General features: G+C 50.2%; 2 protein-coding genes across 3 annotated transcripts in view; one reads left to right on the top strand and one right to left on the bottom strand.

The window, feature by feature from the left end:
- Positions 1 to 764: 764 nt before the first annotated feature.
- Positions 765 to 13,473, top strand: SH2D2A (SH2 domain containing 2A). Of its 2 annotated transcripts, none has more exons than XM_029580118.1 (8): positions 765 to 959; positions 2,964 to 3,187; positions 4,120 to 4,334; positions 8,481 to 8,570; positions 9,146 to 9,311; positions 9,743 to 9,931; positions 10,973 to 11,482; positions 12,789 to 13,473. In XM_029580118.1, the coding sequence occupies exons 1-8, from the start codon at positions 932 to 934 to the stop codon at positions 12,966 to 12,968; spliced, it is 1,602 nt and encodes a 533-aa protein (XP_029435978.1). In that variant the 5' UTR covers positions 765 to 931; the 3' UTR covers positions 12,969 to 13,473. The 2 variants fall into 2 exon arrangements, with proteins under 2 accessions (XP_029435978.1, XP_029435977.1); XM_029580117.1 differs by having other exon boundaries at positions 12,786 to 13,473.
- Positions 13,474 to 15,754: 2,281 nt separating this feature from the next.
- Positions 15,755 to 16,545, bottom strand: part of PRCC (proline rich mitotic checkpoint control factor) — a 36,487-nt gene continuing 35,696 nt past the window's right edge. The window contains exon 7 of the mRNA XM_029580116.1: positions 15,755 to 16,450. Within this exon, the coding sequence (XP_029435976.1) occupies positions 16,364 to 16,450 (87 nt within the window). The 3' untranslated portion in view covers positions 15,755 to 16,363. The remainder of the gene's footprint in view (positions 16,451 to 16,545) is intronic.

The following is a 16,545-nucleotide window of genomic DNA, read 5'->3' as shown; positions in this document are numbered from 1 at the left end:
CTTATGATAGCATCTGCCACGTCCGTGCAGGTTACACCCCCCCCCCCCCCCCCCCGTGCTTATCAGTTTTCCAGGCTGTAAAAGTCAGGGCTCACTTTGGTTGTTCTCTGAATCCAATTTCCCTTTTCCCCTCGCATATGTGCCCTCCAAGAGAGGTAAATCCCCCTCCACACACACACACACTCTTGCATAAAACGGATTCTGTTTGGGTTGTCTGGGGTGATGCTCCTCTCTTGTCCTGCACAGTTCATGCCTCGTTCAATCGGGGTTGCGTCTCTAAGGTGCCAGCACAGACTCCTTGGCCTCTTTTTTTTGTTGTTGTTGTTGTTGCTAAATTCTGAAGCCCTAGAAAGGAGGGCAACCGTCAGGCTCAGCCAAGGCCTTCTGGAGCAGGTTCGGGCCTGGAGTTGCCGCCGGCCCGGTTTCTTTCTCTGCCAGGGCGCGCTGCAGGCTGCGGCACACACTCCCCCACCCCCCGCACGCCACACTCTTTTTTTTTTTTCCGTGACGTGGCAGCGGAGCTGGGTGCCCGGCCTCGGCTTCACGCTTTGCTCGGGTTAGAAGCGATGGGAGCTGTGGGTTGTGTGCACTTCCTGCCTTGTGCAGGGAGAGGAAAGAGAGAAAGAGGCACAGAGAGGGACAGGGACAGGCAGACAGAGAAAGGAGAAAAGGAAGAGTGAAAGAGGGGAGGGAGAGAGAGAGAGATAGAGAAAGTGAAGGGAGGGAGGCAGAGAAGGGGGAGAGGGAGAGGGACAGAGGGGAAATAAGAGAGAGAGAGAGAAAAAAAAAACCAGAACCTGTGCACCTGTCCAGAGAGGGTGACAGGTAAAGCAACCGAGTGCCACATTTTACGCCGGGCGTTCACTGGGGCATCCACAGCGTTTCACTTCTGGCCCTGGAGGAGGCCTCTCTAACAGGCTGCACCTGAAGCATGGACATCACACCTGAACACGGCCAAGGTGAGCAGAGGGGGGGGAACCAGGCATCTGGGAGGCCGAGGGCTGGAGGTAGAATATTGCATGAAATTGGAGCTGCATTCGGAGTCACCATCCTTGTGCGTTCCAGGACCCCAACCTGAGAAGAAAGTGCACTCGGCCGCATTGTTTCAGGAGGCTGCAAAATAGCTGGAATAGCCACATGCTATGGGATGGGAAAGCTGGCCCCCCCCACCTGAACATGTGCTAGGCCCAGCACCATCAGCCGAAAGCAGACAGCTAATGCTCAAATAAATAGAATCTGAAAGTGGATGAAATCGGGCTGGGCACCTTCCTGATTCCCCATTCTACTGCAGTACAGCAGACCAGACTTTAGCGCTGGTTTTACCCTTCGCCTCGCCAATAGCTAAGGATCCTCTGTGCTTATCCCAGGCTTTAGCCCTCACTCCCCCACAGCTAAGGATCCTCTGTGCTTATCCCAGGCTTTACCCCTCACTCCCCCACAGCTAAGGATCCTCTGTGCTTGTCCCAGGCTTTACCCCTCACTCTCCCCCAAAGCTAAGGATCCTCTGTGCTTATCCCAGGCTTTACCCCTCACTCCCCCACAGCTAAGGATCCTCTGTGCTTATCCCAGGCTTTACCCCTCACTCCCCCATAGCTAAGGATCCTCTGTGCTTATCCCAGGCTTTACCCCTCACTCCCCCACAGCTAAGGATCCTCTGTGCTTATCCCAGGCTTTACCCCTCACTCCCCCATAGCTAAGGATCCTCTGTGCTTATCCCAGGCTTTACCCCTCACTCCCCCATAGCTAAGGATCCTCTGTGCTTATCCCAGGCTTTACCCCTCACTCTCCCCCAAAGCTAAGGATCCCCTGTGCTTATCCCAGGCTTTAACCTTCACTCCCCCACAGCTAAGGATCCTCTGTGCTTATCCCAGGCTTTAACCTTCACTCCCCCACAGCTAAGGATCCTCTGTGCTTATCCCAGGCTTTAACCTTCACTCCCCCACAGCTAAGGATCCTCTGTGCTTATCCCAGACTTTACCCCTCACTCCCCCACAGCTAAGGATCCTCTGTGCTTATCCCAGGCTTTACCCCTCACTCCCCCACAGTTAAGGACTCTGCATGCAAAAAAAAAAAAAGTGTGCGTCTCAGACGCACATTTTGCTCTCAGATATTAATGCCTGAGAGCACAGAAAAAACTGCTTTTCTGTACTTAAGTAAAAAAAAAACCCAAAAAATATGAAGACCGATGCCGGTAAACTCGGCGACGGTTTTAATAACCGTCCGTCTGCCAGTAATGAAAATGGCTGCGGATAAACTCAAGTTTACCGGCGTCGGTCTTCGTAACCAGCAGCCGCGGCGGGGGACGCGTTAGCAAGGAGGCGCTAAGGTTGCACAAGCGACCCTAGCGCCTCCTTGCTAGCGCAACCCCCTAATTTGGGTATTGCATGGCGCCCACTTTCCGCGCCTTTTATTGCATCGGCCCCTGTGGTAGCTGATCCCTCACAGGCAGAACTTCTATAAAATCCATTGCAGTCATTGCCTCCCGTAAGTGGGAGCACTAAAAATGCCTTAATCAAATGTCACAGGTCTTGTTGTGACTCAATTAGCAGATGAGATGGAGTGATAGTGAGGGAAGCAGTCCTATGGTAGCTGATGGTGCATAACCAAAGCAGGGACTACAAATCCCAGAAGGCCCTGGGCTGTAAGTTCAAAAACCCAGGATGAGACCCAAGTTTCACTCTAGAAACTGGATCACTTAAGGTAGGGCGGGCTGCAAACCAATCTGGTTTTCAGGATCTCCCTGATGAATATGTTGATGAGATAGGTTGGACCACAAGCTGCTGTCCACTAGTCTTGTGCCTCCATGTCACCGAGCACAGTTCTGGTTTTGCCCCTAAGCTGCCCCTAAGCTGCTTATAAGCAGACCCTACATCTCCAAGCATGTGGGAGGGGACGCGATCAGACTGTCCTTAACCTGAAATGGAGTCACCTCAATACCTCACCCTCTTTCCCACCCCCTACAGGTAAGGATCTCCCACTGGCCTCCTCTCTCAATCTGCTGTCCGAGTCCCTCAAGCCCAATGGTATTGGCGAGAAGATGCCCTCAGTGCCGGAGACTGAAAGTCAACCCATCCTGAGCCCACCGCGACATCTCAGTAACGACATTGGCTTTGCGGCCAAACCAGAAACCCTGGCTGCGGCCTCATCCTGCTCTCCGGATAATCAATCAGCTTCCAGAACTGGAAGGGTAGGACTCACCTGAAGGCCAATTCATTTTTATTTTGTGCTGATGTCTTTAGGCATATGTCTCATGCTGAGCTTTCTGACAAGAAAAGGCCGGCAATAAAAGGAAGAGAATTATTTTATGCACACTTGCTGCTGGGTTCTAGCTAATATCTGCTCAGTTACCTGGTTAAACTCCTCCTTCCATAACGCACACTACTGCACAGAGAAACTGGCATCTGAAGCTCAGGATGTGTTCATTGGGTGGCTGACAATTTAATCATCATAGTCCCTAGCCATTAGCAAACTAAGCAATAAACATTATCCTAGGATGTTGAGTACAATGATGTAAGTAGGGCTAAAGGAAAATGTTGATTCAGGGGTGTACGCTGGCTGGAGTAATGTCAAAAGGCCTCTATGGTCATTGCTGTGGTATTATTTAAAGGCCCACTTGCCACCCAGCTGTGTAGCCACGTATTGAGGGGGGGGGCCACTCGTGGAGGTGGAAGATGTGCGCATATTGAGCGAACCTGAACAACAAAACACTTTTCTCCTCCGCAGCCGTGCAGAGAGGGATGCATGTGAGGCCATGCACAACCTCTGCACAGACCTTCCTGAACCAAATGGCTTTATGCTCTCCCCTCTCTCTGCACCCCTGGCACCCATCTCCCCCCTGTCTCTTTGCCTGAGACTATTCCGCTCTCTATTCGCCTTAATCCGTCTCTGCTTTGTGCCTTTCTTCACCTCTTCTGCCTCTCTCTTTGGCTTCCCTTCTGTGGTGTCTGTCTGTTACTGTCTCTCTTTCTGCTTGTCCCTCCACCCCTCTCGCCCTCTTCCTAGATCTAAGGTGACAGATCTCGTAAAAGCTGGTAAATGTGCCCAGTTGGCCAGCAAGGAGTCAGTCACTTCTTACATACCTCGGGTGCATCTGAGTCCATTGTATTTCCCTTGGCACAGCTCGGCTTCACCCCCTGCTGGGTCAGCACTGGGACCCCGAGCCTGCTCTCCAAGCAGGAGGAGCCAGTGAGGGGGGCCTCTCCCGCTTCCAGCGCTGCAGAGTTGCCGGCGGCCTTCAGCGTGCAGACGGAGCAGTGGTTCCAGCAGACGCAAGCCCCCGGGATCCTCCAGCAGGGCGAGCCGCCAGACTGGTTCCATGGCTTCATCACCAGGAGGTAAGGGCAAAGGTTATCCATTGGCTCTGGGGCACCCGGGCAGGCTCAGCGGGCCATGGCTCTAAGGTCGTGTGTGGTTCTCGTTGTTCCAAGACAAGCCAGGAACGAAGAGCCCACAAAAGCAACAGGTATAAAACCAGGACTGGCTTAACCTAGAGGAGTGACAGCACCCCCCCCCCCCCCTCCCCTAAAAAGGAGGTCACATGGATTCAGAAGCCAGGAGTTGCATTAAATCCTTCCCCCTCCAACACTTTGAGAAACCAACCGAGGCCAAGCGACCCGGTTTCTGGTAGGGTGGTCCTGGTTTTCTGATATGCCACTTCCTGGTGCATTCTGCTACCTGTCGTGGACCACTCCCTAGCAGACCACCAGGTCGATGCAATGAGTTGCCTTCAGCAGAACGCACGGTTTTACCCATAGTTGTGCGTGCAAATCTGTGCATAGTGCCCTCACATGGAAAATTCATGCACGTGAAGGCATTGACCATTACCCCTTCCGATGCAGCGAGGTGCACTGGCTTTCCCCAGTTTTTCTTAGGAGCTGGTGTGAGGTGGAGTAAAGTTTCCAGCACTGGTTGAGAGCCTCCTTTAAAATTTTCCCGCATGGCTGACATGAAAGGGGAGGAGGTGGTCTGGGGCCTCTGTCTTATGGATTTATTACATCTTAGGACTGCTCTTTCGCTCGTTTACTTTTCTTTCTAAAGCCTCGTGTTTCTAAGTTGACGTTTGCGATCAGGCAGCAACGGGGCTCCTTGCCCCTGATCGTTTTGATTTGGCCTAGGATTTTTGGCATCGTCTTTGCCCTTAGATCTTTGCGGTGCTGCGTTTGTCGGTCAGCAGGAAACTGGATTTGAAATGCAGTTGAGCGGCAGTCGCGCTGCAGGATTTGAGAAGGGCAGCTAGGATAAAAGCCCAGCTGGCCCTGTTTCGCACAAGCCGCTGCTGTGAAGCCCCAGGCTACGATCCTATTTGAAACGTGCGATTTATTCAAGCTCTTTTTTTTTTTTTTTTCCTGTTCAGTAGACTGCCATACAGACGGTAGCACAGCGTTGGAGGAAGAGCTTTGCCATTGTGCGATTCGCTATTCCCTTCCTCTGACCGTCTCCTCCCTGCGCTCTCCTGGAACTGCAGCTGTGTTCACAATCGGGCCGATGCGGTATCGGCGCGCGTTAAACGGGCGCTCAAGATTGAGCGGCGGCTCCCTTTACGCGCGCCGATCCACCTCTCCGGGGCGCCCGATGCAAAATGCAAATGGGCTGCCGTGGTGAAAAGGAGGGGATAGTGTGGCGCCCAGGAGAGGTGGCTGTCAGCCGGTTAGAAAACGGACACTCAATTTTAGAGCATCCTTTTTCCTAACCTGACCGCTGGTTTTTGTTTGTTTTTTTTTAATGGAATATTTCTAATTTTTTTAGTTCCTCCGACCTAATTTCACCACGACATTAAGTCAGAGGAAGTACAGAAAAACAGTATTTTCTGCTTTTCTGTACACTTTTTTGGGCTCCTCCAGATTTAATGCCTACTCGGCCCAGGCATTAATTTTGGCGAGTAAAACTGCACGCCGTTGGGCTCACATTTTTTTTTTTTTGGCATGGGGGGAATAGATAATATCCTCCTTAACATGCATTTATATGTGATGAGCACTATTACCTATCAGGCCGATACAGTAAAAATTGCGGGAGAGCAGGCGAGCGCCCACTCTCCTGTGCGCGCAATTCAGTAAATGAAATTATTCAAATTAGGGCCTGTGGTAAAAAGAGGCGCTAGGGACACTAGCGCGTCCCTAGCGCCTCTTTCTTGACAGGAGCAGTGGCTGTCAGTGAGTTTGACAGCCAACACTCAATTTTGCCGGCATCTGTTCTCAAACCCGCTGACAGCCACGGGTTCAGACACCAGACGCCGGCAAAATTGAGCGTCCAGTTTTCAAGCCGCAGGCCGATTTTAAATTTTTAAAATTTTTTAAAATTATTTTTAACTTTTGAGACCTCCAACTTAATATGGCCATGATTACTGCTTTTCTGTAAACTTTCCCGGTGCCGAGAGAAATTAGCGCCTACCTTTGGGTAGGCGCTAATTTCTGAAAGTAAAATGTGCGGCTTGGCTGCACATTTTACTTACTCAAGCGCGTGGGAATAACTAATAGAGCCATCAACATGCATTTGCATGTTGCGGGCGCTATTAGTTTCGGGGTGGGGTTGGACGCTCGTTTTCGACACGCTATTATCCCTTAGTGAATAAGGGGTAAAGCTAGCGCGTTGAAAACACGCGTCCAAACGCACATTTAACTTTCAGAAATTAACGCCTGCCCAAAGGCTGGCGTTAATTTCTGCCGGCGCCAGGGAAGTGTACAGAAAAGCAGAAAAAACTGCTTTTCTGTACACCCTCCGACTTAATATCATTAGCGATATTAAGTCGGAGGCCCCAAAAGTAAAAAAAAAAAGAAGTAAAAATAAAAAAAATTTAAAAATCGGCCTGCGGGTCGGAAGACGGACGCTCAATTTTGCCGGCGTCCGTTTTCCGAACCTGTGGCTATCAGCGGATTTGAGAACCGACGCCGGCAAAATTGAGCGTCGGCTGTCAAACACGCTGACAGCCGCTGCTCCTGTCAAAAAGGAGGCGCTAGGGACGCGCTAGTGTCCCTAGCGCCTCCTTTTACCGCAGGCCCTAATTTGCCTAGGCCACCCTCCTGAATCGCGGGCCCAGGAGAGTGGCCTGTGCACGTGCCAGGAGGGCGTTGCCCGCCCTCCCGCGCGTTTTTCTGTATCGGCCTGACAGTTTGTAAAATCCATATTAGGCGCTTTGCTGCCTGTGAAGAAGCCGGCCGTGGGTTGGAAAGTTTCCACTTGTTACACAGCCTGATTGTCAGCTCTGATAAGCGAATGTCTTAACTATCGGCCAATTCCGTTTGAAGCCTATTTACTTTCAAAGCAGCTGCAAACCTCTCCCCATCACCACCACCACCACACACACATTTTCCACATAGGAGGGCGGGTGGGGGAAGATTTTTTTTGGTTTCATTTTGTCAGGCTTGAAAGTCAGCTCAAGAAAGGCCGCTCTGTTTTCAGCTGGGCCTTGGGAGTGCCGGGGGAAGATAAGAATGTACTTGTTCAAGGCCACGTGCAGTCAGCGGCAGATCCAGGGATTAGCACCGAGCCACAGGGAGCAGCCACAGGCTCAAGGTCGCAGGGAGAAAGGCAGTGGCAGAGCCGGGATTAGAATTGAGACAGCAGGAAATCAAGTGAGTCACCCCAGGCTCAATTTTTTTTTTTTTTGCTGACACATGACAGCAGAAGACCATGTGACTTATCCAATCTGCCCATTTCTACAGTCCCTTCCAAACCCTCACCGGTGCTTGTCCCAACTCAGCTCCTGTCTGTCTCCCTCGCCACTGGGAGGCTGTTCCATGCATCCCCCCCCCCCCCTTCTCTGTAAAGAAATATTTCCTGAGTCTACCCCCTTTCATCCACATCCCATGATGCTTCATTCTAGCCTCCTTTTCGTCGAAAGACTCCTGCCTGGAAACCTTGGAGCTATTTAAATATTATCATCGTATCTCCCCTATTCCACCTTTCCTCCAGGGTACACATGTTTAGATCTTGTCTATCCCCATTCGCTTTAGAACAAAGACCACTGACCATTTTAGCCTCCACCCTCTGATCTGATTCCATCCTGTTTATATCCCTTTGAAGGTGCAGTCTCCAGCATTGTACACAGTATTTCCAATGAGGTCTCACCAGGCACCTATATAGGGGCAGTATCACCTCCCTTTCTCTGCTGACTATAACTCTTCTTATGCACTCAAGCTTTTCCCCATCATCTTATGCACCTACTTTACCACCTTAAAATCAAATATGGTCATCCCCCGATCCTATTTTTGTTTTCTGCAAAGAAGAATTTCACTCTCTCTACTGTCCAGGTTCCTGGGGATTTTTACATTACACATGCATTACTCTGCATTTTTTAGCATTAAATTTTGGCTGCTAGGTAAGACCAATGCTCAAGTTTCGCTAGCTCCCGCCTACTTTTTACACCTTCCCGGGTGTTTACTCTGTTGCAGATTTTGGTATCACCCGCAAAAAGGCTGGGGATAGGTCCTGTCGCTTCGCTGTGCTTTCGAATTAACTTGCTCCGCTTTTATCATTGTGCACAGGGAAGCGGAGGAGAAGCTACAGAGCAAGCCCCTGGGATGTTTTCTGGTTCGCTTCTGTGAGAGCCGAGTGGGGTTCGTCCTTTCATACAGGTGAGGGCTGGTATTTGGCACTTGTGCCCAGCTCCGGCTTCCCGTTTCTGCTGCAGGTGAGGTCATGCACCTGGCTTGTGCCAGCCCTGGACCAGCTCACACCCGCCCTTCCCTTGGCATCCCCTTCAGCCATGTGATCATGCTGTCATCCCTTCCTGGATTCCTGTGACTTCCGCCATTAGGCATGCATGTAAACTTTGCATAACAGGAGGGCCTTACAAATGTGTAGGTGCGGTCATATCTGTTTTTCTTTTCGTCCTGCACCCCACTGCAGTATCGCAGTCCCCTCTCTCCAGTGGTGATTTTCCACCAAATTAGCCCAGGTTACTAACCTGGAATCCCCCCCATTGCAGCTGTCATGGAAGATGGAGGCTACTGCTGCCACCACCGTGGTGCTTTAACAATTGTTTTTTTTAAAGAAAATTACCATTGCGGTGCTGTTGTCTCTCACCCCCTATAATCCCAACCCCCATCTCTCCTGCTATCGTCACTGTATGTAAGTGTATTCTCCTTTCCTTTTTGCTATCCCTCACCCCCTGTAACTGCACTCTTCCCTTCTCTTCTGCCAACTTAAGGGGCACAGAACGCTGCCGCCATTTTGTCTTGGATCAGCTGGATGACAAGCGGTACGTGATTATGGGGGAGCAGAGTGCCCACGCCCTGCTCCAGGACCTCCTCCGGCATCACCACACTGTTCCCATTCCACCTTTTAACGAATGCCTGACGACAGCCTGTTGTAAGGTAGGAGAGAATCAATACGAGCCAAGAACAAGAACCTAGCAGAGCTTTTCTACTGGGAGGAGGAGCATAGGCCGCTGTGAGAGCCTGGCTATGGGGCAGGCAGAATAGGAAGCAATTCTACTTACTGACGAAGTTCTAGCTTTCCCTACACATCGGCTTCAAGCGGGGTGTGGAGAAGAGGTGCAAGCTTGGCCTATGACTGTACCTAGGGTGGAACCTTCTAATGAGCTAGGGTAGTTCTTCATGTCATTTCATTTAATCTCCTCCGTCAAGCATAGAGCACTGGGGAAAGCCCCTACGCTGACAGCACTGGGAGCTGAAGGGTTAGAAGTGTAGAACAGAGAGCACCGGCTATGTAACACCTTTCGGTGAATAACTAGCAGCCGCCAGGCCTAAACGCAGGAGAAACGGTCATGGCTTGTGTCTTTTAGAGTCCCGCACGCCCAGCCCAGGCTGGACTCCCGCTAGGCGCAGAAGAGGTGCCGGCCGTTCCTCCAGGCTCCAAAGACCATCCTTATGCTCTGGTCCAGAAACAGGTCAAAGCCTCAGCCAGGCCAGGCTGCTTTACGTACTCAGCAGCGCAAGCAAGCAACAAATCCCCCTCTATCGCACACCAAGAGGTAAATCTGGGGCGGGGTGGGGCGGTGGGTGGGTTAAAAACGTCATAATGTTCTCTCCTCAAATTCTGGAAACATTGGTGGAGCATTCAGACCTAAAGCAACGGCGGAATGGAATCCTTAGCCGCTTTAAAAGGACATCAGGTAACTATGGCACTGCTAATTCTGTATTTACGGGGCTACTTAAGCATTCACATCTCATATATTTATATTGAACTGTATTCAGTAATTTCACACAAATGAAACTACAGAAATTCATTAAATTTGCAAGAACCACTGAGAGAATCCGTTTCTTCAGGGAGATTTTCAATCAGTGCTGGCTCCCTGCCAGCTTCCCTCCCCCCCAAAAAAATGCATTTTGGTACTTGCAGTGTGATTTTACATGGGGGAATGCAGGGATTATAACCCCCCACAATGCATTGGGTTAAGTCCCCCCTCCAGTGACTGACTCATGGGGCAGGAGGAGCTGAGCCGGTCCTGGGTTCTGGCCTGCTGCATCCATGCACCTGCACTTCCTGTTTTTTTGTTTTTTTTTTGTTTCTGCCCACCCTTTCCTCCAACTCAATTAGTACAGCAGCCGTTGGGGGCCACGGCCACATGAGCCTTCATTCCTAATGAGCCGTTTTACCATCCCCTCCCCTCCCAACTCAGCCCCAATCACTGCAACAAGCCTTTAGCTGGAGGCTAAGCACTAACACCTGCACCTGCCACAATTCAGTCCTGTAATCATGGGCCTTAAGGCCAGCCCAGAGGCGTTGCTGCGCTACAATGATAAATTCCCTCCCTCGTGCCTCCGCAGCACCCTCGGTCCCCGCTGGCCTGAGGAATGGAAGACCTGACCCGGAAAACAAAGCCAGGTCATGTAGCACTTACCAAGGAACCCAGCCCTGCTTCCTAGGAAACTAAACCCAACCTAGGCCCAGGCTCAACAGGTTCCCCCCCGCTGCCATAGCCTCATCTGGTAACATTTCACATCACACGACACGATTTTAAAAGCATACGAGATAGAAAACGCTTTCTAAACCTGCTTTGCTTCTGCCTCAGGTTCCCGCTTTTATACCTCGAGGGCCCATGAACGTTCGCCCTGGCCCGGATGCTCGGGATCCAAGCAGCACATTGCTGAGAGAGGGCCTTCCTGCTCAATATCCGCACTTCAGCAAGACCGTGCCAGCCGACAAGTATGCCCTCCTGGAAAAGTATCACACCTACGCTGAGCCCAGCGATGGCACGGCAGGGGACAGGCGCCCCCATTACCAGCCCCAGGAACCATTAATTGACTTTTACGCCATAGGGCGAGGATCCACAACTGCTCCTCTCGCCGAGAACGTCTACACGGAGGTGGATGTGAGACGGCAGGAGACGGCTGCCCTCCCAGCACTGGACCAAGCCAGGCCAAGTCACAGCCCTCCCATGCCGGTGCCTGCAGCCAGGCGTGCTCTCAACGGAGACTCTACGCTTCCACCAGGCTCTTCCATGGCTTTGCCAACGAGAGAATCATCGCATGGGCAGAATATGCTTTCAAACAGTCCATCAAAGCCAACTGTAGGGTTGCAGGTAAGAGACCAAACTTACCAACAAAACGCTGGGGGGGCTTGCTGTTCTAGAGGGTCGGAGCAGTGAGAAGGGATAGCAGAAGTTGCTATGGGCACCATGGGAGCTGGACCTTCATTGTGGGTAATTGGCTGCCTGCACCCCAGAGGTGGAAGCTCTCTGGCATAGAGCTGACATCCAGGTACAAAAAGACTGGTTCTAATATGGCTACTGGCTAAAGGGTGGCAATTGTAATTTTCCATGGCATTTGTTAACAAGTGCTTAAACATCATAGAGGTTTGGCTAAGCAGTGTCCGAGCAGGACAAGCCATAAACAGAATCTAATCAAGTGCAAGCCATTTCTGGCTCAACTTGTCCCCAAACGTTTTTAGATCTTTTTAGCCCGGTCAGGATTTGAGTCATCACAAATTCTCGCTTATACTTAAGGTATCGCTATATTCACGAACTTACGAACCAATGCAGGTACATCAAGATTTAAAACTACATCTATGAACAATCCAAGTCAGATCAGAAGAGGGTTAAAGTAGACTGAATAAAAACAGGAATCAAATAGTCACAGATTGAAATAAGATGTAAAAAACTGGACAATTTAAACAAAACAGCAGTTCTAGAACAGAGCCAGGACGCTGCGCAGAAGGCTCTGAGAGCAGGAAACCGAGAACCGTTCCTGTAATAAGTGGTCTCACGTTAAGCTGGGAGGACACAGGGAGAAAAAAAAAAAAAAATCTGTTGTGAGACAGGGCCCTTTTCAATTAATCTGAAGGCCTAGATGAGGAAAGCTTCCCGGTCAAAATAAAGCACATGAGTAAGCAGCAGCAGAACTAGTATGGGGATCTGTTACACAGTGGCAGCCAAGGCACTTAAAACAGTCGTCCAAAGGTAAAAAGGTAAGTGAATGTACCACCTATAAAACGGCCAGTTCCACCTATTAAAACGCACCTCAATCAGCGAGCATCACGATTCTGAAGAACAGTTGGACGCCGAGCTCCAAGAACCAGACCAGAATCCGAGGAAGCTCGATTCTAAGAATGATCCAGGTTTCCAGACCTCCGGGTCCCTTCCTCAGTGGAAGTCAGAAAACCCAATAGATTTTAAACAGATAGAATCTTTCCTGTGTACCTCTTTTTTTCTTGGGGTTGGGGGTGGGACCTAAGGTGATGGGCGGTCTGATGTCCCATTAGATTTCCGGGAAAGCCTAGATGTCCAGTATTAAAGCAGGACTGGTGAGAAAAATTAAAAAAAAAAAATTGCACTGTGAATCTGTCTCTGAAACAGAATTTTGTTTTCCACTCCGCTGTCTCCCCAGCAGCTGCTCCAGGCACCACCGCCCCAGATCAGACAGCTTGAGGTGCCGGTGTATGCCAGAGGGGCAGCCACGCTGGGGCACCAGCGCGCCACTCCTGCCCTTTCAGCGAGTCCTGAAAACATCTACGAGAGAATCACAGAGTGCTTTCCACCCAGGAAGCCCCCGCTCCTTAAGAAACATTAAACCCCAAGTCTTGCAAGGCACGGCTGTGAAAAAAAAGAAGGGTACGGAATCAAACAGAACTCGATTTTTATTTGCCGGATAAAGATAGAGGGGATCCCAACAATGCTATCCAAGCTTCCTCCAAAAGCATAGCAATCCGAGGGAGGGCTTTTAAGAACTTTCCAGGAAATAGTTTGCAGAATTCTGGACAAACGAGCCAGCCAAGAGCGAAACTGGTACAGAACTGATCCCAGAAGCAGCACTGGCAATCCTGTCACTCCAGTCTGGTGAAGAGCCAACTCTTGGATGCCTCGTGCCGCCTTTTAAATCGTAAACACCGACGTCGGCTCCGTGCAAGAGCACACTGGTTTAAAACATTCTACCACGAAAACAAATCCTACCCAGAAGTGGCACCCACTCATCAAGCAGAGTAGCAATGATGCAAAGCTGTTTCCTCGACCATCTATGAACTGTTTTCGCCAATTAAAAAAAAAAAAAAAAATAGCTCCAGAGCTCTGTTGTCTTTTAAAAACAGAGGAAGAGGAGTAGGCTGTGTTTAATCCTACAGCAGAGAATTGTTTTTCTTCCGCCTCAGGAAGCGACGGTCAGTGGGCACGCATCCCTTCGGGTTGGCGGCCCCCTGTGGCAATGCTTTTCATCACCGCTGTGTTAGGACACAGAGGCAGTGCTTCAAAGAGCAGCGATCCCCACCCAAGGCAGGCTGCCATTTCTGGTCTGCTTAAAACAAATGCTGAGAGGACAATCTGTTTTTAAAATGTGTGATTTTTCCCTCCTGGGGGTGGAGGGTGCTTGGTCATAACCTTCCACTTTCGAGAAAGGTAATATGTAACATCGAACTTGAGTCTACCCCCCCCAGTCTTTAGCTGTCGAGTAGCTGATGTGATGATGTTGGCTGGTGGTTTAAGTCCGCTTTTTCTAGGTGGTCCCTGCTTTTCACAAAATGTCTGTGGCACTGGGCACTATTGTAGGAAGTTTCAGCAGAGTAGCCAAGGAGCAAAATGAAAAAATTCACGTATAAATCTCCGGACCACAACTGAGGCACACCGGTGGCCAGTGCAGGTGTTGGGGGGGGGGGGGGTGTACGAGGGAAGCTGGCATGGCTGCTGCACTGTGGTGGGGCAGAGGCTCCTACCCACGCCTTACCCATTCTGAGGTGTTGCTGTGTGTGTTTGGGAAGCCTGCATTGCGACTGCCCATGATGCACCTAGCCTGTGTGTGCGTGGAAGCTTGTGCTGCTGCTGCGCATGCTGTGCATGTGTGACAGAGAAGCTTGCCCTGCTGTTGCCTGTGCTATACCTGTTCTTTGGTGTGGCAGGGCTGTGACTCAGGGCCAGGATCAGCTATTTTTCTGCACGAGGCAAACATGTCCTAATTACATGGCTCCCGCCTCCTCCATCCTCGCTATAGTATGACATTTTTGGTCTTTCCTTTTTATATAATTAAGTGCCTTATCTATTTGAATAATATGCAATAAAAGGTATTTGCCTGAAATAGTAGAAGGGTGAAACATGCCGTATAATTATGTATCTGTAGCAGCAGCAGCTCAGGCAGAGCATCGTCTTCCTCTCCCTCCCCCTGCTCCAGCAGCTCTGGCACAGCCTGGGCTCCTTTTCCCACCTCTGGGTCCAGGGAACAGCCTACAGCGCCAGTCCAGCCTGGCGGAAGAAAATCTCCCAGACTCAAAACGATAATAACCTTCCTGCTGCCAGTTCTCTCAAAATAAGAGACGTTGGGCAACAATTGCTAGCTTTAACCATTTTGCTTCATGTAATAACTACACTTAGGCATCATTTGTAAAGCATTTTAAACAGCAGATATAAATTTGATATAAAAAAAAAAAAAAAAAAAAGGTTTTACTTGCATTTTAAATATGGCAGGAGGGCCTGCCTGTTCCCAGCCTCCTTCCAATCTGGATCAAGAGATGAAAGTCCTCCCCCATACAAGGTCTGTTTCTTCTGTCACTTTTCCACTCTTCTCCCCTTCCCCAGCCCTCACTGCCCACTCTCACTTCCACTGCTCAATCTCTCCAATGTTCCAGCTGATTCCTGGCTCTGCGGGGCTCTCTAGTCGCTCTGAGCCGCGCCTGTATCCCTGGAGCTTCTTGGCGATCGCTGTGAGAACAGCACAGGAAATAAGGATACCGCCTGGCTAGGACTTTCTGATAGCCACGCAGAGCCTTATATCAGCAGCAGAATACTACTGAATACACATGCCAAGGGCTTCCTCCAGCCCTCTGCAGAACGGCTGACCGCCAGGATAATGCCCTCCCCATCCATCTCCCCCACCCTGGTACTGTGCTGCTGTCTGTACTGGCGCAGTGAGGGGGGGGGGGGGGGGGGAGAGAGCTTGCATTGCTGCTGTCTACAGGGTCCCTCTTCTGTGGTGGTGCAGCGTGTGGGTGCTTGCATGCACGTGCCAGGGACTGGTTTCCAGTACTGACCACTTGGCTCCAACTCACCAGTGCCAGTCTCGCCAGCAGTTAAACTGCTGTGCCCTTTCTGAGCAGCACAATGTACATCTCCTGGCATACAACGGCTTTATAGGCGTTTCCCGATGCATCACCGCACCCATCCCAGAGGCTCCCATGCCCATACACACTGCCTTCTCGCCTCTTCCCTTGCCACTGTCCCACCTGCTTTCGGGAGCAGCTCTTTGTTTTTTTTGTGGCTACACTCGGCAGCCTATCACCACAATCCTGGCAAAGAATGCAACCGATTCCTATTGTCCATTCACCCCCAAAGGAGAAAATGAGCGAGACCCTTAAAGAAAAACTAAACAAAGCCAAATCAAATAAAAATTAGAGCTATAAAATCTTTAACACACACACTTCCAAAAAAAACAAAAAAAAACCAAGTTACTGGCTGGGGATGAAAAATACAGTTGAAAGCCTTTTCATGTTTCTTGTGTTTTTCTTCTCTTTTTAATCAAAAATTGATCGAGACGGGATTTGCAAAGAGGACAGGAAACAGCCGTTTCAAACTTGGAAGATAGTATTGTCCGGAGGGGGACTGTTCTTATAGGTTTTACAACTATACCTAAAATCCGACTGCCTACGCTGGAACGATAAACTTGGTAGACGGTATTTCTGAGCACTGAAACGCCCCAGGGCTAAATCTTGTCCCTTTTAGAGGGGTTTTTTTTTAGCTGAGCAATTCCACTTCCCAATGTCTGAAGCAGATAGTTGCGTTTCAATCTTCTGTTTAAAAAGTTTTCACAGTGGCTACTGGTTTTCCACAAGGACTACTAAGAATGTTGCATGACCTAGGGGATTAAGGAGATGCTTAGCCTGGGCTGTGACCGGACAAGCAGGGTGTCCTCCAGGCGACCTACACAGATGTTGAAACGTTCCCTGGAGCGCTCGCTGCTTGCTGTAAGCAGTGCCCATCGGGCTCTTGCTAAAATCCGTATTTCGCCTGGGTCTGGCGCCGGCTCAATTTGTTGTCAGACCAAGTGTTCTTCAACTCCAGCTCACGCTCCTTGGCCTGAAGAATAGAGAGAGAGGAGAGAGAGGTTTTTGTTTTGTTTTTTTTTACCAGAGGGGCTGAATCTTGCTCCTGCGTTAGTTTTAACTCCCTCA

This window comes from Rhinatrema bivittatum, chromosome 16, assembly GCF_901001135.1.
Source record: "Rhinatrema bivittatum chromosome 16, aRhiBiv1.1, whole genome shotgun sequence".
Lineage (NCBI taxonomy): Eukaryota > Metazoa > Chordata > Amphibia > Gymnophiona > Rhinatrematidae > Rhinatrema > Rhinatrema bivittatum.
This window is presented reverse-complemented; position numbering and strand designations above follow the sequence as displayed.